This window comes from Watersipora subatra, chromosome 9 (assembly GCF_963576615.1).
Source record: "Watersipora subatra chromosome 9, tzWatSuba1.1, whole genome shotgun sequence".
Taxonomy (NCBI): Eukaryota; Metazoa; Bryozoa; class Gymnolaemata; order Cheilostomatida; family Watersiporidae; genus Watersipora; species Watersipora subatra.
Window position 1 is genome coordinate 3,189,153 of NC_088716.1, and position 25,928 is coordinate 3,215,080.

Sequence of the window (25,928 nt, forward strand, 5' to 3'; positions counted from 1 at the left end):
GTCCTGCCTTTATCTTGCCCATCGGCAGGGCAAGATTTCAAGCGTCGCAAAAAGTGAGTTAAAGTTATTAGCTTCATCCTCAACAGTGTAGTGTAGCATAAGTAGAATACGGGGCTACATCACTGTAGCCCCATATTCTGTAGCATAAGTAGAATATGGGGCTACATTACTGTAGCCCCGTATCAGTACGTTCTCCAAACATCTTCAAAATCATCTCTTCAAGTCAGAGTTATGCTCTCGTGATTACTGTTGCTAGCTGCAATATAATGCTAATTCTAGTTCTTTTGCTTCAGAGTTTATCATCAACTAGTAGTTAGATCTTCAATGCTTGGTGTGGGTGGTACAAGTAGTGCTTCTCGTCATCAGCACCAAATCACTGTATTTAAGACTAAAAGCTAAATATTTAAATGTAATGCTCAACATGACATGGTACAGAACAGGTACATGACATGGTACAGAACAGGTACATGACATGGTACAGAACAGGTACATGACATGGTACAGAACAGGTACATGACATGGTACAGAACAGGTACATGACATGGTACAGAGCAGGTACATGACATGGTACAGAACAGGTACATGACATGGTACAGAACAGGTACATTACATGGTACAGAACAGGTACATGACATGGTACAGAACAGGTACATGACATGGTACAGAACAGGTACATGACATGGTACAGAACAGGTACATGACATGGTACAGAACAGGTACATGACATGGTACAGAACAGGTACATGACATGGTACAGAACAGGTACATGACATGGTACAGAACAGGTACATGACATGGTACAGAACAGGTACATGACATGGTACAGAACAGGTACATGACATGGTACAGAACAGGTACATGACATGGTACAGAACAGGTACATGACATGGTACAGAACAGGTACATGTCATGGTTCAGAACAGGTACATGACATGGTACAGAACAGGTACATGACATGGTACAAAACAGGTACATGACATGGTACAGAACAGGAACATTACATGGTACAGAACAGGTACATGATGTGGTACAGAACAGGTGAAGGAAGCTGTTCTATGTGTAACTATAATGCTTAGCTAATTTCATGTGAGATATGAATATATAAATATATATATAAATATATATATATATACATGTATGTATATATATATATATATATATATATATATATATATATATATATATATATATATATATATATATATATATATATATATATATATATATATATATATATATATATATATATATATATATAGACAGCAATCAACCAACAGCAATCAACTCAGGGGAGTTGCAAAAAAGTGCGCTATTGGGAACAGCTAAGATCTTGAGGCAAGTCCCAGGTCTCAAACTCCCAGGTCTCTGGTAGGAGATCCGAGTTAGAGCAGAAATTACCACCCATACGGGGTATCCGGGGTGAGGAAACCATTTTTTTGACATTGTGTTGGTGTTATGGTGTTATTTTATAATATAACAGTAACTTCTATTATCACTAATATAGTAATACTATAAATATTATCACTATATTAGTGATAATATACATATAAAATAACTTGATTGCAATCAACAAAATTAATCATTCTGTTAGTTCAGTGTGGATAAAATAACAGAATATTTTGATAAAAAGTAGCATTACTTTTGTTTAAAAACATAAAACTAAACAATGGAAAAATTTTGCTCGGTGTTGACAGATAAATAAGTTTAGACCTTCCAAAACAACAAAATATATTTATGGAATGTCTCTTCTGTCATTACTTTTCTATAGTGTAATTCTATAGCAGGCTTATAACATTTTTTCATTATGCAAAGATATATTATAAGATTATAATTATTATAATTATGTTATATATAATATATTTAATTATACAAGAGTCAGTCAATAAATAATGAGAATTTGGTCATAATTTCCGTTCTAGTTTATTTAGCAATTTTATATTTTCTAGACTTTTATAAATGAGAGTTGTCATTACATACCCGAAAAAATTTCCCATTTTAGCAATTCAACTTTTTCAGATTATTATAATAAAACCGGCCACCCAGCTGAGAATATGTTCTCTCATAGAGGAAGCGCTGGTATAAGATTTTTGATAGCTCAAGGTACAAAACCAATTGTCAAATATAGTGGAATGAATGAACAGCTGTATGGAGAAAGCTGTCACACCCTGCTATAGATAGTTGATGCATTAAAGAATGGGCGTGAAGACATCATTGATGAGCCAAGAAGTGGTAGACCATTGAATCTTTCAACACTCACAGTAGCTGAGGTGGAAAAGCTGACTAAGTCTTATAGAAGGTTCACTATAGATGATGTCGCTGAAACCATTGACATCTCACATGGAACTGCACACAATATTATCCATGATAAGTTCGCCTTCAACAGAGTCAGCTCACCCAAGATGCAGACTGACGATCACTAAGCGCAGCTGTTATGATTGCCATTTGAGTGCATAAGACTCAGGCTGAAAAGAGATTTTTCCTATCTAGCTATGTAACCACAGATGAAATTTGGGTAAAATATCACTACAAACCGGAATTAAAAAGGCCATCAATTGAGTGCAAGCAAGCAGACTCTCCTGTAAAGAAGATGTTCAAGTCTCAAAGGGCGACGTGAAAATTAATGCTCATGGTATTCTGTGATAGAAGAGGTCCTACAACTTTGGATTTCAAGAACCAATGTTACATTGTTAACTCTCGAAATTACAGTGAGCTCCTGACTGTGGAGAAGCATGACTTAAGAGGAACAAGAAAAGAGACCTCCTGGTAAAAGGTGTTCTACCAGCCTACATATGGCTGCCCATATGATGACCAAAATTGAGGAACCGGGCTATCTGGACTGCGCCCTCCTCGTATTTCAGATCTGACACCAACCGATTTCATTTGTTGAGCCACGTGAGAGGCAAGCACTTCACTGCTAATGCAGTCATTTAAGCAGTGCATAAATGGTTCAGCCACCAAAATTTTGTTCTGCAGGAATTGGAAACCTTGTAGGAAAGTGGAACAAGAAAAAAGAACCATGTCGGAAAGTGACTAAAATGTAAAGCTTTATCTTATTATAATAAAATGTTACGACACAACTTCCACTACTGATTCACTGATCGTCATATATAACAAAATAGAACATAGTATAGCACAATACAAATCAATATAATATAATATTGTATAGTCACAACAACTGTTATATAATAGCAATTATATAATAACAGTTACGCTGCAATAAATATCTTCATTGTATTCTATTTTGCTTGATATGAAATCAGAGAATTAATAGTATTGAGAACTTTATAGGCAGGCAGTAGGCTAAAGATTATTATCAAAGCTGAGCCCAACTGAGTGAAATATAGAATATGTATTTTTTGTAAATTTAGTGAGTGAACCTATATTTTGTTTGACCAGATTTGATTTTGGCAAATGCGAGAGACTTGATTTTTAAAACAATAGACAATAATTTACAGTTCAGATTCGATTCATAAAGTAATTAAGAAACATGTTTCCAAATGCATGTAATGCAACCTAATTTATTGGTTTTAGAATAAAGAAACAAGTAAGTCCAGCAATGAATAGAAAGAACTAATAATGATTTTATTTTTAGATTATCTACTTTGTTTCCTGGGTGTTTCTGTTCTCAATAATTAGTTATTTTTCCAAATTATTATTTGATAGTGCAGATAAAGTTCGGGAGTACATTCTACAAGCATTATTTAAAATGCACAGGTTATTTGTTTTTAGTCAAATCAAATCAATTAATTACATTCGCCCCACAAAGGGTGCATTAGAGCAATATCTTTATTAAGTAACATGAGTAGATTACTCTTAGTTTGGGTTTTTTATTTTTTTATTGCGATTTTTAAATTTGGTTGTTATCAATGTTGAGGGTAGAGATTATGTAGAGATTAGGGCAAGAACTTTCAATAAATATTGAAAGTTTTTGGTGGAGGTGCGTGAAAAAAAAGGGTTAGCTGTTAAGGGTCCGCACAAAAAAGGAGTGTTTTTTAACATTGGTGTTGATTGCACCTTTAGTGCTTTTGTGGCGTGTATTGTGTAGGTGGGCATTTGAGAAGAAATGGGTTGGTATTGCAATTTCTTCATTTATTATTTTGTTTTTTAGATTTTGGTCGGCCGTCCTTCGACGCTCTGCAAGGGTGGCCCATGACCACTCAGACATGAGGTCAGAAATCCTCTCTTTTTTTTAAGTTTAAACACCCACCTAAAAGCTTTTCCATTCACAAAATCGAGAGAGTCTATGCGCTTGGATAAAAAGGGAGATCAGACAGTTGATGAATGTTCAAGAACTGGCCGGCAGATGGTTTTAAAAGAAAGGGTTTTTGTTTTGGGGGAGCAACTTTTGAGGGATCTCATGAGCATGTATAGTGTTGATAAGGATTTGGTTATAGTCTTTTCTATGTGAAGGGTAAAGTTGATTTTAATGTCTACAATGACTTCGAAGTATTTAAAGCGATTGACATAAGTTAGTTGTTGCCCTTGCATAAGATATTTGTGAAAAAGGGGCTCTCATGAGACCTAAAAAAAAGAAGTTGTCTAACATTTTGCGATGTTAAATTTCATTTGCTATTTATCAGCCCAGTTTATGAGCAAATTAAGATCTGCTTAAAGATTTGCACAGTTGCTGGCTGACTCAATCTGAGAATAGAGGAGAGCATCATCAGAAAAAAGTCTGGTTCTGGAGGTCTTGATAGCCGCTGGAATATCATTTATGAAAATCAAAAAGAGCAGAGGGCCTAAAACAGATCTCTGGGGCACACCAGAGAAAACTGGACATAGTTTGGAGTATGTTTCATTAATAAAACTGGTCTGTGTGCGATCCTTCAACCAATCCTCGACCCAGGTGATAATTGTTCTGTCTAGATTAGTTTGGGTAAGTTTGAATAGAAGTTTGCTGTGGGACACTTTGTCAAAGGCCTTAGGAAAATCAAAAATAACTGCATCAGTTTGTATTCTAGTATCAAGTGATTCAATGAGTTCATGAGAAAAAGGATTAGCTTACTTTCACAGCTTCTCATCGAGCAAAAACCATGTTGGCAATCATAGAAAAAATCAATGAAGTCTAAAAAGTTGTGAATGGCGTGTGCAACTATGTGTTCTGTGGTTTTTGACAGTACACATGTCAGAGATATTAGCTGATAGTTAGTTGGCAGGAGCCTGCTACCTTTATTTTTAAAAATGGGTATGACAGTAGCTGTTTTCCAATCCTTAGGAATAGTATGGTTGTATAAAGAGTGTTGCATTATCTTGGTAAAAGTGGATGCAGTATAGGAGGCTAGATGTTTCAGCAACGAAGTGCTCAGCTCATTTGGGTCAGCAGCCTTAGAAGAGTTAAGTTGTTTTAAAAGTTTTAAGACACCATCGTTGGAAACAGTTATTGCTTTGGCCTTCTGTTTGGTGGAGTTTGCTACAGTTTCGTTTGTTGGGGAAATGAGATAAGCACTATTATCAACTGTGAAAATGGAAGAAAAAGTGTCAACAAAAGTGTTGGCTATATTATCAGTTGGTTTGCCAGTGTTGTCGTGCAAAATTTTGACTGCGTTACTGGATCCTCTTTTTGAAGATATGAATTTAAAAAGAGGTTTTTTGTTGCCTTCCGTCAATTCATAACAAATGAATATTTAGAAAGTTATTATAGTCTTGTCTATTTAGTTTGAATCTAATCAGTCTAGTCAAATCAGTTGTTGAAGAACTTTATTATAAATTACTAAAAAGCCATTTGCATAGAGCTCTGGTTCTTTCACTCAAGTGAATGTACTCAAGAGGGACTCAAGAGAAGTTTTTTAACATTGGATTTGACATACGTATGTGTATGCTGTACGCTTATGAAATGGAGTTGTTTTCTCGTGCGTTGCATTTAAAATCACGTGACAAGAATAGCCTGTTGTCGTGCAGATCAATTGTAGCAGATTCTTGCGGGACCTTATTAGCACAAGTAATAACCAGCTTTTCTTCAGAATTGATACGTCTACCGGCGTTTTAGCGTAATTTCATTTATTAAATTATTCCTTCTAGGATCAGTTGAAATTTGGCTACACAGGAAGTCAAATCTGTGAAAAGAGAAATTGGTGCGGCCAGTTTTCTACTAGAAAGTAGGCTCACGGTTCTCCACAGTGCTCACGGAAGCTGCTTGTCTATTGGTTCTACCATTTTCTATTTGGCAAGTTTTATATATGGTGGTAGACTGCTGAAAGTTATGTCAGCCTCTGGACAAAGCGTAACGGATAGGATTAACGCTGCTAAACACAGTTTGACTGGTCAAGGGTTAGCAAAAGCAGTATGTAAATCTACTACAGAGGAGGTGGCTGGTCCCAAAAGAAAACACCTCGATTGTGAGTCATTATTTATGAGCCATTAACCAATGTTTAAGTAGCTATTTGTTAGGTTTTAGTTTTTGTCGAAGTCTTTAAAAAGCAATTGTTTACAGAACGTATCAAAAGACTAAGGATGTTAGTTAATCACTTAGCTGCTGATCGTTTCACGATTGTTTAACTTTTCTTTTGTTTACTGCTGGGATTTGTTAAATTTATCTCATAAGCATTTTTTGCTGTAATTATGCAAACTATTAAAATGTTTAGTGAAAACTAATTGTTGAAGTAGGCGTCGATAAGCGACAAGTTAGTATTGATAGTGGTATTCCGGTAGTTCTATGAAAATCCCTGTTTATGCGAATATGACGATTTGCACATTACATAAAATAATATAACGTTGCACTTTTATCTTCAGCTTTATGAACCGTGGTAATTCGTGATTAATCATACTGATTCATGGAATAATGTGTGAGGTATCATACCAAGGTTTGCGTTGTGTCATGACACACGGGTATATACACTCAATACTAATCTGACACATTTTAAGGTATGCTGTTGTCATAGGTTTGGAATTTGCCTAGATAAATTGCTTTTGCAGCAGTATAGCATCTTGCTAGAGGTTAGAGATTACGAAGTTTGCACTGGTTATCTCAAAATGCATTATGCCCAAGTATGGCGAGTAAAAATAGACCATTTATTAAATCTTTAGACCTAATGATAACTTAGTTGCCATCTTGCAAAGTTTTTGCATAATGTGACTAAGCATGTCATAAAACTGTAAGGTTGACTCTAAAGGATGCTTCTAGAAAAGAATCTGCTCATAGATTTTCTTGACTGCTAAACTGAATGTCAAGATCAGTATATATATATGTATTCCACTATACATATGTACATGTATATATGTATAGTGGAATCTATGCAACCAGGTTAGATAGAATTGTTGATCATGCAATAATGGCGGTGAATTATAGTAGCTGTTACACTCTGGTTAACATAAAAGCAAAGAAGCTTATAACTGAACTCAACTGGTATGAGCTGTTAGTAACTGGCGTGACATTAGTTAAAAGAGCAGTTCTCGCTATAATGCATTTATTAGAAGCAATTGTCTATGCTCACTCGGATCAATACCCTCTGCTATTACTATTGATTGTAAGTTACTAGCACAAGCTTTATGATGCAAGCGCTCTGGTGCATATAACAATACCAAGTTCTATGCTCCAGATATGAAGAGAGATTTTCAAATACAGCTTATATTTGTGATAGAGTAATGGGTGGTCGGTCACACATTGTTTCCTATTTTTAAGCAGTTATCCAAAAAGTAAATCTGGGGCAAAATAACAGATGTCCTTTAGTAGCGAAGTTGTTACAGTGACCCTTAATAGGCTAATATTGGATTGGTCTATTTAGAAGAAGCCATCATTTTAACAGAATCAACTGCTGGGTTTTAAGTCTTATTTGATGTATTTTATTACTAACATGAGCTTCTTCCTCGCAAGCACTGAATCATGGATGTGTATTCAAAATACCGCTGACCAAAGGAAACGGTTAATATCTGACACTATTGCTACACATTTTCAATTACTTATATCATTGCTAGTGCCTCATAACACAAAGATCAATAGAGCACTCTAAGCTCTTGCAATTGGCTGTTAGATGGCTCTAGGCAGTTGCTTGTAGCAGAGTGTTAGAGTATAAGTAAACGGTCTAGTTGTTCATTAGATGGTAGGACACGCCCATCTGATAGTATATTAGATGGTAGGACACGCCCTTCTGATAGTATATTAGCTGGTAGGACACGCCCATCTGATAGTATATTAAATGGTAGGACACGCCCACCTGATAGTATATTAGCTGGTAGGACACGCCCATCTGATAGTATAATAGGTGGTAGGACACACCCATCTGAGAGTATATTAGGTGGTAGGACACGCCCATCTGATATTATAATAGATGGTAGGACACACTCATCTGAGAGTATATTAGCTGGTAGGACACGCCCATCTGATAGTATAATAGGTGGTAGGACACACCCATCTGAGAGTATATTAGGTGGTAGGACACGCCCATCTGATATTATAATAGATGGTAGGACACACTCATCTGATAGTATATTAGCTGGTAGGACACACCCATCTGAGAGTATATTAGGTGGTAGGACACACCCATCTGATAGTATATTAGGTGGTAGGACACGCCCATCTGATATTATAATAGATGGTAGGACACACTCATCTGATAGTATATTAGCTGGTAGGACACACCCATCTGAGAGTATATTAGGTGGTAGGACACACCCATCTGATAGTGTATTAGCTGGTAGGACACGCCCATCTGATAGTACCCTACAGGATGAAATTATTCGTTGGTCATAAAAATTCGCGATTTCGCGAACAGTCAATCCGCGAATTATTAAATTCAGTGTATAATTAGTTCTATTTTTAATCACAAGAGAGAATAACTACTGCATCAAATTGAAAAATAGTCGCTAGCCTAGTTTTTAATGTAAATACTAAACGTAATTGAATTCCAAAACATTTTTAAAATCATTGCCTGAGCTTTGAGCTAACACCATTGGCAATGCATCACATTTATTTACAAAATTATTCGAGGTTGTCACAAGATATGCAGAATGGCGTCATCGCGAAAATAGCCCATAGGCATAAGTACTAAACGTAGCCGAGTTCCAAAACTTCTTTAAAGTCATCGCCAGGCTTCGAGCTTTATTGCCATTGCGTCAAACTTTACAAAATTATTCAAAGTTTTTTGGCATGGCTTCAGCATAGCAAAAAAGCTCTCCTAGTCTTTCTACATTAGAATCAACTTCATCAATCTCAAATACCGAAGTCAAGGACGATCATGATTCTGATCTGGACATTATGGTATGTATTTGATTTGCAGTGCAGATACGTTTTTCCATTATCAACTGCATTAGTTAATTCTTTTGTTTAAAAACTGATTGCTTTCATCAAATACTTCAGCTATTGTTTTTGTACTTCCTCAACACTCGTTAATATTTTTTCTTTTTTGTGTTTACTGCAGATTGAGAATGAAACAACCTACTCCGATTACGAAAACTTGAGACAAGTAGTAATATTCATCAAGACAGGAATATCGGCAGAGAGGCAACCAGTCAACCTAGAAGTCAAGTTGCTTCATCGACAACAGCTCCTTGATATCGCTGTAGCAAACATGATTAAATTATATATTTTATTTCATGTATAGATATATTATAATTTATTACAAACTTTAGTGTACAAATAAAATATATCAAATACAAATAAAATTTTACAAACGATGAATGGAGTAAATATAAACAGTTTAGTCTACATGGCAGTTGTCTAGCAATAAAATTAAACTGGTACTCTTGATATGTGAATACTAGCGTGTAATGGTGCTTTCTGACTAGTTATTTTACTAATAGCAGATCTGTCGCTGTCAATGTTTTGGGTAGGTGTTGAAGGCGATTCTCTCGCTATTACATGGCTGGTAAGGAAGTTATCATCAGAACTCTCCTCGTGGCTTACTATTGCAAAGTTCTGCCGGTTGGCCAAAGATTTGTGCTCGTAAAGGCGTTTTTGTTCCTTTTTCAAAAACAGATATATTCTTTTCGTAAGTAGCTGCGGTCACTTCAACCTCAATTTCCAGACCTCCCTGAATGATTGGTGATCTTCTAAGAATGACATCTACCAACCGTGCAATCATTGTTCTTCGGTGTATGATGAAAGATCTCTCTCTCACACTAAAACAAAATATGAAGCAGTAGAGATGGAAAAAAAATACGGTAGTATTGCAGTTTACCGAAGAACCAGAGTAAAATTCAACTAATTTAGTAAATGTAAAAACTTATTACTTACCACAAGTTGTTGGCTTATCAAAGGCCTCTAAAGCGATGAATATTCGTGAAAACCTCTGGACGCAGCAAAAATTGTTTACCGTAGAATAGCATGATCGCCCCGCGGTTGTAAGCTGAATATAAACCGGAACACTCGGTGTGCGCATGCGTAGTAATAACTATTATTAGCCGCAATAGAGTTAACTTTTCCTAGAGAGCGGCAGTTTTCAGCCGCGAATAAATTCATCCGCGAATATGCATGAAAAGACAATTTTCGCGAAATATAACTCCGCGAATAAATTCATCCTGTAGGGTATAATATGTGGTAGGACACACCCATCTGATATTACAGTGCACCCTCGCGATATGATGTTAATCCGTTCCAAAGCTGGCATCGAATGGGGAAAAAATCGTATGTCCGGGTATAGAAACCATTGTAATTATACAATGAAAAAAAAGGTAAAAGTCGTCCAAAATTTTATAAAATCGCTGTACATATTGAAAATTAGTAACAAAATGGTATGTTAACTTTAGTAACTATAGTTACCTACAGTAGCTGCATTGTATTAAGTGCACCTAGTGATTATAATCTGCAATACCGTAAAATTGTAATCTGTGTACCAAATGCAGATAGGACGGTAACAAGTTCTTACTCTCAAAAGGTACGCATAACATAAACGTTGAATTCACTTAAAATAAGTTTAGCTTGCCAAACTCACCTATAAAACCAAGTTTTAGTATGTATTTTGAACTATTTTAATGAATTTCAACTGTTATCACGAAATTTTATCCTTCATAAGTTTCTGTCTTCACTTTCATTATAAAATTTAGCGTGTCTGGGTGAAACCTTTTTCAACTAAAATTCAATAAAAAAGGCCGAGCGATGCAGTTATCGAAAGCGGCCTCTCACACACTTGACCATTTAATGGCTACCGAAAAGAAAAATGAAATTTTATTTACTACACAGGACGTACATACCTTTAGAGCAACTTGACTTTAGCTGGTATATTGTAGTGAATAAAGCAGAGAGGAGGCAAAAACGTATCAATGATAATTATGTTGCTGTACACTTGAAGATTAATTTAATACGTAATAAAATGGAATTTTTAGCAGGCTAAAGAAGGTTGTCTAGTCCTGTCCAATTTTTTTTTCTGGTTTAAAAGAACAAATGCTGGTGCAATGCAGAAAACTGCTAGCTAGCTAAAGCTTGTAGAAGGATCCAGAGAAGGTGCTGCAGTAGTTTTTCTTGTATGAAATATGCACAAGAATCAATGTAACCATACGTACAAAGTTTGTACTTATTTATACCCTAGGGGAAAGGGCTTTAACAAGTTTCAGAAAGTAATGTAAATGCGTCAACTATCTTGAGTAGCTAGTTATATGAGTTACATACCTACGATGAATTGTATTCACGTAGGAAATAACAGGCCCACCTGCAAGGACATGGTTAAACAAGAAAATAAAACATAAAATCAAAAGGAAGCAAATAAAATATGAACAACATGCCACACAAAAGATAAATAAATATATTATACATGCATTATTTTAATGTACCAGTCCACATCAGTAAATTAAACACTTGAAATATTTCTGCCAATGTGGGGTTTTCTGTATCTTCTACTTCCTCGCCTTTACTAAATGGTTGCTCCTTTTGAATGCTGATCGTGTGCATGACCTAGCTCCTTCAAATCTTCAATCTGAAGCTCTTTCTTGTGCTTGCTTTAATGGAGTTCTTTTTTTAATAATAATTGCAAATGCTGATTGCTTGCGAACTTGCGATCATATTCCTTGATAAATAATACGTTGCCTTCTTATTTACGACATCCAACTTTGTTGACATAAAAATCATTTTTCCTTCGTTTTGTAACGTTTGTATCGGTCTCAGATTCTATAGCTAACGAATTAAATGTAGATACTTGTAGTTATATACGTATGCTGACCTAAAAGTTTATAGTAAAAGATATAATAACCCTACAAATGAATATTTGCTCTCGCTTGTGTATGTTACACGAAATTTTCCACGCGGAATGCTGACATGAGAAAAGTCGATCATCGTCTCTTCTAAACGTTCTGAAAATGTTTTCGGCAAACTATATTTCGGTGTCTGTTTTATTTCGACGTGCGTTATGAGCACACCGACCGCCAAATTTTAACTCGGGTGAAACTTTTCTCAAATTCGTATGGTGAAATAAAAATCGTATGGCGAGGTGAAGATATCACAATGTTTGACTTCGTAAGGTGAAAAATCGTTTATCAGGGTAATCGTATCTCCAGGGTGCACCGTATATTTGCTGGTAGGACACACCCATCTGATAGTATATTAGCTGGTAGGACACACCCACCTGATAGTATATTAGCTGGTAGGACACACCCATCTGATAGTATATTAGGTGGTAGGACACACCCACCTGATAGTATATTAGCTGGTAGGACACACCCACCTGATAGTATATTAGCTGGTAGGAGACACCCATCTGATAGTATATTAGGTGGTAGGACACACCCATCTGATAGTGTATTAGCTGGTAGGACACACCCATCTGATAGTATATTAGCTGGTAGGACACACCCACCTGATAGTATATTAGCTGGTAGGACACACCCATCTGATAGTGTATTAGCTGGTAAAACACACCCATCTGATATTATATTAAGTCATTTAACGCTGCTTCTTTAATCATATTGTGTGAAAAACAACCCAAAGCGGTGGCAGACATACAAGTCAAAGGCAATTTGTTCTACCTGCTATCCCTCTAAAGCCCGGTTGCCATATACGTCGCAGAGCACCGGCGACAGCACCGCAGGCTATTAGCGATGAAATGGGAACCTACGCGCCGGGTACCACCGGTAGTTGCCGGTGGCAATGCAATGTTTTAGCGCTGTTCAAATTTCGCCGCAAGCAAAACCTTCCCGCAATGCATTGTACGGGTGAAGGTCACCATTATAGAAACGGCATGGCGAGCGAACATTTTATTTGGTTACGCGATTATGTTTAGCGATGCAGCTTTTATGTGAACATATGCCGCCGAGCCTAGCGTCGCAAGCGTTTTGCTGCGCAAGTTACCGCCGGAGTCTCGCAATCGATATGGAAACCAGGCTTTACAAAGATGGTAGAGGCAGTTATTGGCCCTTTTTAGTCACTTATCTATAACAGAAACTCGATGAGCACATACACAATTATAGTCGAGTCATGTGTGGGAGGAGCTGTACAATTAGGTATCCGCAGTGCTATAATGCGCTGCCGGTACCTGGTGTTGCGGATTAATAAAAAATGCTTCTGTCCTAACAATTCGCCAGACTAACCATCTATGAGCTGACATAGTTTGAACCTTGTTACTCTGGTTTTGCTATTACATGTCTGTCTTCTTCCTTGTGATTTCAAAAACACTCGTTTACATTATCAAAGAATATATATTCACCACGCTTTATGTGACCTCTGATGCCTGCGAGGATGCTGCATTACACTTCTATTGAAGTATACATCTGGTGTTATATAGAGCCAGACATATCTGAATATGCTTTTGATGTTTACATTTCAGTATGAAGAAGAAGGTTCACATCACTTTGTTTTCAGACAAACTAATTTGGAATAGTCGTATTTTTTGTGGCGGCTTATCCTGACTAAACTGTCATTTTTAGGAAACTCATAGTTTTCTTGGCTTCTTTATTGGAACGTCTTTATGGAGACTCAGTAAAAATATCGCAATCTGTTGCATGAAGCAGGGTTGAAACAGATTTTCGTATTTGAATGTCTAATGATCTGTTGATGACGGATATCAGTTAGTTTTACTTTTGTCCAGTGTTTACAGGTGAGCCATAATAGTAGCAGCATGGTGAACACCGGTTTCTGGTTACAGATCTCCTGCAATGTACCCACGAAACAAACGTATCAGTGCCGCAAATGGCCGATCTGCTCATTCAGAGAACCCAGACTACCAACTGGGTCGTCGTTTTCAAGTCTCTTATCACAGTTCACAATGTGATGAACTATGGCAGCGAGGTAGGGGCAGCGGCGTAGTAACTTGTCTTTATCCTTCGTGTCACCTGTCATGTATATTTTTGATATTTGCTTGAAATTTGAAATGTTTCATGCTTTGAGTAGTTTCACTTTCTCACAACAATCTCTGTATTTGTCCACAAATTGCAATAAATGATATGTTTTGCAGCGCTACATGCAGTACATGGCATCCAATACTGTTTTCTCAAATTTGGACAGTTTTAATGATAGAACTACACCGCAGGGTAATTATATGTGCCACTGGTAGCGGTGTGGGGCTGATAACTCCTACATCAGGCTAATTGCTGAGACTTGCTATCTCTAATACCGCTCTATCTACACTGAACACGCGTGTCCATGTTCGATCGCTCATGTATGGTGTAGAGTGCTACCACCTCCTCCACTTTAAAAGTGGGAGTCATTGATCCTGCTGTTTCTGATTACTCGGTGTGAGTGAAGAACTTGGACACGTTTGGTTCGCGTCATTTTATACCGAGATCTAACAGTTTGCTGTAATCTCTAGACGGGGGTCTTCATGCCTCCCGCTAACTTCTGACTATCTCTGCTTGTTATAGCGTTTCTACCAGTATCTTGCCTCGAGCAACTGTTCCTTCCGCCTAGATAACTTTATAGACAAAGCGCATCCACAGGGTAAGCTCTACACCACCTATAACCTTTGATTTATCTTCCCTGATTTATCTCCCACGTAAAAAGATTTCCTATTAGCCAATCTATGTGTTATAATTAACTAAATGTGTGGGTTTTGTTGGTGAAAAAAATGTTTCTGATCATTATGACCAATACAGCGTAAGTAACATTATGCTATGTAGTAGGTGTTTAAAGGGAGATAACTCTTTTGTTATCTAGTATGTGTACATTTAAAATTGCCTAGTACACGCTTCTTTTTGTGTTCTTGCTGCCACCATCCTAAAGGCCTGTCTACATGCTGTAATTTTGCTTGAAGTTTATGCTTTTTTATCAAAAAAATGTATGATCATCATAACATTAAGACGTGTGGGTCAAAAATATTCAGCGTGTCTGATGTTTGTTTGTTTATAAAACTCACTCACTTATGGTTGACATATGGTGACATGTGCTTGTAACTGTAAATGTCACTGACTTTTGGTTGGCATATAGTGACAAACACTTGTAACTCTAAAACTCATTCATGGTTGACATGGTGACATGTGGTTGTAACTCTAAATGTCACTGACTTATGGTTGGCATATGCCATATAGTGACAGGTGCTTGTACAAATCTGGCTCTTGTTGAATTATAATATGCTGACTATCCAATATGTTTTATCAATTTATTTTAAATTAATTAGTTTTTATTAGTTATTGATAAATCCTCTGTGATAAATAATAATTTTATAGTTTACCAATAAAATTTACCAGCAATGTGGAAACATTCAGTTCCACATGTAAGTGTATGACCTCCATAGATCAAATGTGCTATCGTCATAACATAGCATTGAGAATGGAAGCAAATACTGCGAGGTGTAGACTGGCTTTCATCTCTCACTTCCTTTAAACTTTCTTTTGTTTCCTTGAATTGAATGTTTGACTCTCTCTGTCCAATCCAAAGTTGCGAACTAGGTGTGGTGTAGCAATACTATACTTATACTAGGTGTGGTGTAGCAATACTATACTTATACTAGGTGTGGTGTAGCAATACTATACTTATACTAGGTGTGGTGTAGCAATACTATACTTATACTAGGTGTAGTGTAGCAATACTATACTTATACTAGGTGTGGTGTAGCAATACTATACTTATACTAGGTGTGGTGTAGCATTACTATACTTATACTAGGTGTGGTGTAGCAATACTATACTTATTTTAGAGTCGGCATTTACCATCCTTTTTTCATAAAGTGCCTTTATATTGGAGGCTTTAATTAGGCTGCACATCCCTATTTCCATGTGTGATGTACGGTAGCCTATCAGAGAGGAAGAGAGAGATTGGTAGCCTATCAGAGAGGGAGAAATAGATTGGTAGCCTATCAGAGAGGGAGAGAGAGATTGGTAGCCTATCAGAGAGGGAGAGAGAGATTGGTAGCCTATCAGAGAGGGAGAGAGAGACATTGGTAGCCTATCAGAGAGGGAGAGAAAGAGATTGGTAGCTTAGCAGAGACGGAGAGAGAGAGATTAGTACCAAATAATGCTGGAGCTGTCTGCTCCTTGGCACACATAGATTTGTGTTTAATTATTTGATAATTATTCGACTTGCGTAATTTAGACCAGAGATTTGATTCTTTTTTATCAATAGATGGTCTTCACCTATTTTTAAGCGCCAAACATGTGACATTCTGCCAGATGTGACGGTCACCATGTTCGCATCGGCCTCCTTTCTTAGCCAATTTGTGGTTTGCACCATACGTCTCTTAAGAAATTCCGTAGTAGCATAATTTTCGCCACGTCTGTATTTAATTGTGTTGAAGGTTGGTTTTGGTATTCTATGTTATTAGCTGACACATGACCGGTACTATCGGCACATCTAACTCTTCGGAACTACTGTTGCATTCTTGCCAACTCGCAGCGCTTGGAGGGGTCAAAATACATGCCATCATATCATATGAATAGCGAGAACTGTGATGAACAGAAACTGCTAAAAATATGGCTGAGCTTTAAATAAAGATAGCTTCAGTCACTGGATGCATTTCAAAGGCATCATAACAGAAGCTGACAGGATTTGATTGTTAACATACGTAGTTTTAGTAGATGTATGCCTGTCTTACAAAAGAGACAGGAGGTTTGATGAATGACTTAACCAATGCTAACCCTCGGGACATCGAACACCGGACATCGGACAGATTTACCTTGTATTTAAAGAATTAAGGCTAAATATTCCACCCTCCTTGAAGCACTTATATACTGTAGCCGATGTTCTCTAAGTTGGATTTTCATCATTTTATAATGCGCCGAAACTCATCTGATTATGCAAATAGTTTTAATGTAAATATTGGCTGTGAGTCTATTATTCAACTTACTGACTCTTTTAAATTTGAGAATTCTACATAAAAAGTTCCACCCATCCGTCAGCAGAGTGTAAATCAATTCTGGTTGTGAATTCCAAAAATCTGTCTGTCGTGAGGAAATATTGTAGATTTGTACTAAGACTTGGCAGCCGTCAGCGAAGCTTCGCACGCTTGTATGTGGACAACCTTTATTGAATGTATAAAAAGTAACGTAGTTTGAAAGGTGTTAGTGCAATATTCAGTGTAAACGAAATGTAATGCCTTTGATAGGAAACGTTGTTGTTTGTAGTCCAAGTTTAGTCAATCCCTATGCTTGATTGTGAAATGCTGTAGTCCAAGTGTAGACAATCCCTATGCTTGATTGTGAAATGCTGTTTGGTTGCAGGAAGAGTAAATAAAAGTGATGTCAGGCACAGATTCATCCTTTTAGTGTCTGCCTCGAATAACTTAGCAGTTTACCATTTATATAACGTAGTAGCATTAGATTGGGCGTGGGGCGGAGACACTCACCCTCGACCCGACAGACCACCACTAGTGGTTTATCGCTCGCATAATCTGGTGCACTATCCAGCTTAGCCGGTCCTTACATACATAATCCTGCTGGTCTCTGCCCTATGCCTGCACTCCTTAGCTTTGGTCAAGTGGCATGCATTGTTGAGACGAGGGCTTGTTGTGAGCCGAGACATGGTGATTTATTGCAGGCTATGACATGTCAACATACATCAGAAAGTATGCCAAGTACATCAATGAAAAGGCAACGGCGTATCGGCTAATGGCCTTTGATTTCTGCAAAGTTAAGAGAGGCAAGGATGATGGTCTCCTTAGAACGATGGTTCCTGAAAAGGTGGGCTCATCAGCCACTACCCTTTTTCTCTAAAAGCCGATTTCATGAGCTCTTGAATAAATCATTGGCTGTCTAAAGATCTTAGCTTGTGTTCTTCGTGAGTTTATTTGACTCGCTTTCTCTTTGCAGTTACTAAAGGCCCTGCCTGTCCTGCAGGATCAGATAGATGCCCTGCTTGAGTTTGATGTGAGTATTTTATTGGCAGCGCTTAATTCTATTGATTGTCTTTATACCAATTGCTTCATATTCAACCTCCCTTCTGCCCTAGTTAAGCTGGGAGTGGACAGGCAGTGGAGCCAGCAGCGTGATGACCTTTTAGCCGTGTTTCTCGCTTTGACTCCCTTAATGCCCTTGTTCAGTGTTTCATGTCTATAATTCTAACTTAGAATCATTTGATGCTGGTTAAAGCATATTATAAGCTTGTTGGGGTGGTATTGCAGCCGACCCTCAATGAGCTGAACAATGGCGTGATCAATGCCGCCTTCCTCTTGCTTTTCAAAGACTTGATTAGGCTATTTGCCTGCTACAATGATGGTATTATCAACCTTTTAGGTGAGTCACCTCTATTAGACCTCTACCTTAGACCTCCACTTCCGTAGACATCTGTATTATATATACCTCTGTAGTACATAAACCGCTGTATTACTTAAACCTCCGTATTACATTGACCTCCGTATTACATAGACCTCCGTATTACATATACATCCGTATTACATATACATCCGTATTACATATACATCTGTATTACATAGACCTCTGCATTACATAGACCTCTGCATTACATAGACCTCTGCATTACATAGACCTCCGTATTACATAGACCTCCGTATTACATAGACCTCCGTATTACTTAGACCTCCGTATTACTTAGACTTCCGTATTACTTAGACTTCCGTATTACTTAGACTTCCGTATTACTTAGACTTCCGTATTACTTAGACTTTTGTATTCCTTAGACTTTTGTATTCCTTAGACCTCTGCATTACACGGACCTCTGCATTACACGGACCTCTGCATTACAGGGACCTCTGTATTACACGGACCTCTGCATTACACGGACCTCTGCATTACAGGGACCTCTGTATTACACGGACCTCTGCATTACACAGACCTCTGCATTACACAGACCTCTGCATTACACAGACCTCTGTATTACACAGACCTCTGTATTACACAGACCTCTGCATTACACAGACCTCTGTATTACACAGACCTCTGTATTACACAGACCTCTGTATTACACAGACCTCTGTATTACACAGACCTCTGTATTACACAGACCTCTGTATTACACAGACATCTGTATTACATAGACATCTGTATTACATAGACATCTTTATTACATAGACATCTGCATTACATAGACATCTGCATTACATAGACATCTGCATTACATAGACATCTGCATTACATAGACATCTGCATTACATAGACATCTGCATTACATAGACCTCCGTATTACATAGACCCCCGTATTACATAGACCTCCGTATTACATAGATCCCCGTATTACATAGACTTCCGTATTACATAGACTTCCGTATTAGATAGACTTCCGTATTACATAGACTTCCGTATTAGATAGACTTCCGTATTAGATAGACTTCCGTATTACTTAGACTTCCGTATTAAGCCGTGGTCACACGGGCACCGAACCGAACTAAATGACGCAAAACGACGTCGTTTTCAGCTCTAAAAAGTTCGGCTGAGGACATTTCTGGCCGAAACGAACTATTTCGGTACTGCTCGAAATTTCGTGCCGAACCCTTGCTCTTATTGGCTGGTTAAAATTCTAGAATTCTAGCGAGCACGCGTCACATTTCTTCTTACGTGCGTGTGAGTAAAGTTAAAAAAGAAATGGGACGATACTTTTATTTCGTTAAATAAACAACATGAAGCAATTTACGACAAGGTTCACCCGGACTTGTGATTGGGTTGCATAAATGTAAGATGTTGCACTTAAGTTTTGCATAAATGTAGGGGAATGGTTGTGATTTTCTTTCGTGTAGAATATAAGTAATGTGTCATATTCATCCTGATGAACTATCGTTGACTGATTTATTTATGTAAAACCACAGTACTATGATAAAGACTGTTTTTGTTTGTTATGTACTCAGCATAGAAAAACATTCATATGTTAATAAAAAAAATATAATTATGTTGATGGGAAGGGTTAGCAAAATATTTGTATCGAGTGATTTACTTTGAGCAGCCGAACGATCTTCTGATAAATCTGCTGTGTAATTATAATTTATAATTGTTCCTCAAAGTTTTTTTGTTTACAATAGAAATATTTAACTCAAATACATAACAACTACTAATGAAACCGTGTCCTGTCTCTATACGTATGGTATCTAGGAAGCGAAGTTACTTCGGTGGCCGTGTGACATGTGCCACGAACCGAACCAGCCTCCGAACCGAACCGATCCTACGTCGGTTCGGTGCTCGTGTGACCACGCCTTTACTTAGACTTCCGTATTACTTAGACTTCCGTATTACTTAGACTTCCGTATTACTTAGACTTCCGTATTACTTTGACTTCCGTATTACTTTGACTTCCGTATTACTTTGACTTCCGTATTACTTAGACTTTTGTATTCCTTAGACCTCTGCATTACACAGACCTCTGCATTACACGGACCTCTGTATTACACAGACATCTGTATTACACAGACCTCTGTATTACATAGACATCTGTATTACATAGACATCTGTATTACATAGACATCTGTATTACATAGACATCTGTATTACATAGACATCTGTATTACATAGACATCTGTATTACATAGATGACATCCGTATTACATAGACGACATCCGTATTACATAGACGACATCCGTATTACATAGACGACATCCGTATTACTCAGACATCCGTATTACATAGACTTCTCTATTACATAGACTTCTCTATTACATAGACATCTGTATTACACATAGACATCTGTATTACACATAGACATCTGTATTACACATAGACATCCGTATTACACATAGACATCCGTATTACACATAGACATCCGTATTACACATTGACCCTATATTACACATTGACCCTATATTACACATTGACCCTATATTACACATTGACCCTATATTACACATTGACCCTATATTACACATACCCCTATATTACACATTGACCCTATATTACACATTCCCCTATATTACACATACCCCTATATTACACATACCCTATACATATATTACACATACGCATACCCCATTACATTGTCTCCATTACATACATATGATATTAGTTCATTTTCCCAAGTCATGCATTGTTATTTCACATTCATTTTAACAACGCTCAATGAAAATATAAGTCGGTGGTTATAGTGAACCCAATAGCGATATGTTTGCAGACAAATCGTGGAATGTAGTTTTATCAGGGTGACACAAAACAGGTACTTCAGAAAATAACTGGATTCAGGAGAATATTCCATACAAAAGTTGATAAACCAATCAATAAACAATAGACACAGTTCTAGTCTCATTGAGTTATCATCTCTTGAATATAGCATTTTCCGAAGTGGACAACTCTAATGATATACTTTTGCACCTCTAAAGTGTATTCTACTTCTGTCCTGTCCACACTTCTTTGGTACGCATATTTAAAATCGGCATTGATTTCATACCTGCACATTCCATTGTTGTCGATGTACGAGTCTAATGTGTTCCGCAACTGAGCTCAAATGCCAGTTTGCTCGTCTCAAGGCGCTGTTTCCTATTTAGAATAACTAAATATAAATTAAAACTTTACTATAGTATGGAAAAACCATGTAAAACAGGATACTTCGGTAGAAAACGTGTTTTTAATCGTTGTAATTGAGTAACTACGCTGAGAAAAAAAACAAATAGCGATTTAGTTAAAAAGAATGTAACATTATGTGCACCACTGTAAGTTTTTACCTTTGAGACAGACAGACGTATTGACTGACGGCGGTCTGAGAGACAGATCTGATAGCAACGCTTTCGGTTAGCTAAACCGAAACCATATAGTGACCATATAGTGACCATATAGTGGCCATATAGTGACCATATAGTGGCCATATAGTGGCCATATAGTGACCATATAGTGGCCATATAGTGGCCATATAGTGACCATATAGTGACCATATAGTGGCCATATAGTGGCCATATAGTGGCCATATAGTGACCATATAGTGACCATATAGTGGCCATATAGTGGCCATATAGTGACCATATAGTGACCATATAGTGGCCATATAGTGGCCATATAGTGACCATATAGTGGCCATATAGTGGCCATATAGTGACCATATAGTGACCATATAGTGGCCATATAGTGACCATATAGTGACCATATAGTGACCATATAGTGACCATATAGTGACCATAGAGAACTGGTTCTCGTATCTCAAATATTACTCTTATCTCGAGGAAGAAACTTCCTCGAAATTCTTGACCGTCTTGATGTTCTCACATGTCGAGGTGTGACTGTTCATGTAATTAGCTGCAGTAGTCATGAAGGAAGCAAATTAGATCTAGGAGCTGTACTCTGTGGTGGGAATTATAGTTTAGTCTTCTTATGGGATTACTAAATGTTCCTGCCACTTGTTAGAGCAAGCATTGCTCTAACAAGTGGCAGGTTGTGACAGGTTGAATCTGATCTTGAAGCAAATTAACATAGTCTGTAGAAGTTTGACTGTCCCTCTATCATATTTGAATCTCTATCAAACATGACTCAATCGATACAGTCCAACCTCTAATTACGATTGCATTAACACATAAAATATATGACATCAAGCAACGCAGTGTCATAAATAAGTGCATGTGTATGCAATTCTCTTTTACATATTTGGTTTTCATGCTACTTGAATAATATTCAGCTCCATACCTCCTCATTTTTTAATTTAGAATTGTGAATCAGGAGACTAGTGAGACTGTAGCAGCAGTGAAAAGCATGGGAACAGTTTTTTGAAGAAATTATATGTTAAAAGTTAGACTAACTCCATCTCTATCACTATGTCTACCCCCCAGTCCATCTCCTTAGCGCTAAAGCTATCCTTCTCTTCACCTGTCTTTTTATCTTGTGGCTTCGTTAGTTTAGGTTCCTACATATAGTTTAGGTTCCTACATATAGTTTAGGTTCCTACATATAGTTTAGGTTCCTACATATAGTTTAGGTTCCTACATATAGTTTAGGTTCCTACATATAGTTTAGTTTCCTACATATAGTTTAGTTTCCTACATATAGTTTAGTTTCCTACATATAGTTTAGTTTCCTACATATAGTTTAGGTTTTGTATCTAATTCTAGATATAGTTTTATACAAAGCATTGTTTTAATACTATATATAATTACCTCATATATTAATCGTTACGTTTTTAAACTCTGGCACAGATTAGATAAAGTTTGATGTGTTCTTATGATGTTATCTGTTCCAACATACCGTACTGTGGTTTGACATACGATGGTTATTTTGGACTGAATTAACATTATATGTACTTTTACCGTATAAATAGATCTATTTGTGTCGCGGTCACAGAACCCACCCATGGTCAAGTCGCAAATTACGAAGTTGAGTTATCCGACTTTGAAGCTGCACTACCTGAATTTATAATATTGGTATTTTTGTAACACGTGCATCTGGACCAATCAAAGAGTGATCTTTCTGAATCTGAAGTCAGTTTAGCCAATAGAAGTCTTTAACCGTCAGAAAAAAAACCTTAAAACCGTTGCTATGCTAAACAGGAAGTACTGAAAAATGGCGTCCGATAAAAATAATCATTTCTTTTTTGCCGATTTTAAAGATAATTCTGACATTTTGGGCACTTAGAATGAGTACTTTGGTATTCCAACTGATGTCAAAAGCAGTGAAAGTAAATTGAATGAGGATGATATTTTCCTAACGATTCTTATAAGAGTATTACAATATTTAATTAAAAGAATAATTATTCGATTTAATAAGATTATTATAATATTTAATAATATAGAATAATTATTCGAATTTACATGATCGAAATATATAGTGACCGATGCTGTGCATGCAATATGTTACTGTTATTATTTTTCTAAAGATTTTGTTGATACTACGGCTGTGCCCAATATCGCGGTACTGCCAAGCCGTTTTTAATATCTGCAAAATTAGGTAATACATTATCCTATAGAAATACAGCTATTTTTCGAGTCAAAAGCTAAAATCTGTTTAGATTTTTAAATTCAGCATAGTTTTTTGGATATAAATACAGAAATCTATATAAATTTCACAACTTCTTAATATTGGTTGCTATGACGTTTTGAAGTGTAAACAAAATTATGCATTGGTTTTCGTTTATCAAACTTTACCACCAGTTTTCTCAGAACTATGTTTTTGCAATAATGGTAAGCGTGCATTCAGTTTATTGACCATAAAATCTTCTGTAATTAAGCTAAAATCAATTTTTTTGCAAAATAACTGAGAATTTTCTCCTGCTAGTGTAGATAACTCCAAATCTCACACAAGTTGCTCAACCATGGTTTCTAAGATTATGACCCATTTTATCTTTCCTCACTTCTATCACATACTTACCTCACTTCTATCACACACTTACCTCTATGATATCATCACTTACCTCTATCATAACTTACCTCTATCGTAACTTACCTCTATAATATACTTACCTCTATAATATACTTACTTCTATCATACACTTACATCTATCATACACTTACATCTATCATACACTTACATCTATCATACACTTACATCTATCATACACTTACATCTATCATACACTTAATCTATTATATACTTACCTCAATCATACACTTACATCTATTATACACTTACATCTATTATATACTTACCTCAATCATATACTTAGCTATATTATATACTTACCTCGATCATATACTTCTATTATATGCTTTTATCATATACTTCTATCCTATGTATTCCTACATTTTATACTCTGTCATGCATGTACCTTTCATTCTTTGTCTTTTATTCTTGACTATAATTGAGTCTTGTGTGTTTCTATGGATGTCTATTACATGTTCACAAGTTATGACACCTTACCCTTGTCTATTGTAGAGAAATATTTTGACATGAACAGGAAGCAGTGCAAAGAAGCCTTAGAAATCTACAAAAAGTTTCTTGTGCGAATGGACCAAACTGGAGAGTTTCTTAAAGTAGCTGAGGTAATCACTGTTCAATGTACTCTATTAATAGAACAGTATGTCTACGGTCATTTGTGTCTATGGCATTCACCATTCAGTGTATTGCACAGGTACAACATAATGTTTATGATAAATTGTATGTTTTTTATACATGAGTCTTTCACTCTATTGCAACTGTATTGATATTTCTAGTCTATACAGATGATACATCTATGTTCATACATGTAGTGATAACTCTCTATTTCTCACCATTCTGTTGTGACTGAATGCGCTTTAAAGGTGCATTGATATAGAATGCTTGTGAATAAATATGGAAGTCTCTGTATAGATTGGGTTGTGGTAGCGTGTATATTGCTAAAAGTATTCTCCGTGATAAGTTGATAACTATGCAAGATAAGATCCTACAGATTAACGATGATGAAAGTGTGAGACGGTAAATGAATAACCAATGATTTCCTTTATGTTTTGTAGCCTTGGGCTAAGAAACAGGTTTGCTTATTACGGCTATACATTCGGTATTGTATCTCTCACAGGATGAAACCTTCTCCAAGATTTCATTGGAGAATGTATCACTCCAACATAACGTTTTATTTTATCAAATATAATATAATATATAAATGGTAGCGTTATCTGAACATTGCTTGGTCTGTAATTTGTTCACATATATAACTTGTCATTTGTCTTCCCTCTTTAGAATGTAGGTATAGACAAAGGAGATATCCCGGATCTGACCAAGGTGAGTAGGCGACTCCTAATATTTGTTGATCTTATTCAACTGGTTGGTCATAGACAGTGTTTTGATATTAGATGACAATAATATCAGGGATCTGGTGG

General features: G+C 36.7%; 1 protein-coding gene across 5 annotated transcripts in view; it reads left to right on the forward strand.

The window, feature by feature from the left end:
* Positions 1-6,052: 6,052 nt before the first annotated feature.
* Positions 6,053-25,928, forward strand: part of LOC137405378 (phosphatidylinositol-binding clathrin assembly protein LAP-like) — a 29,411-nt gene continuing 9,535 nt past the window's right edge. For 3 of the 5 annotated variants that reach the window (XM_068091611.1, XM_068091615.1, XM_068091616.1), the window contains exons 1-8: positions 6,053-6,335; positions 14,004-14,146; positions 14,313-14,388; positions 17,825-17,967; positions 18,097-18,153; positions 18,408-18,519; positions 25,009-25,115; positions 25,789-25,830. In XM_068091611.1, the coding sequence (XP_067947712.1) occupies positions 6,200-6,335; positions 14,004-14,146; positions 14,313-14,388; positions 17,825-17,967; positions 18,097-18,153; positions 18,408-18,519; positions 25,009-25,115; positions 25,789-25,830 (816 nt within the window). In that variant the 5' untranslated portion in view covers positions 6,053-6,199. Of the gene's footprint in view, positions 6,336-14,003; positions 14,147-14,312; positions 14,389-14,718; positions 14,795-17,824; positions 17,968-18,096; positions 18,154-18,407; positions 18,520-25,008; positions 25,116-25,788; positions 25,831-25,928 lie in introns of all 5 variants that reach the window. The other 2 variants (XM_068091612.1, XM_068091617.1) reach the window with 1 other exon arrangement.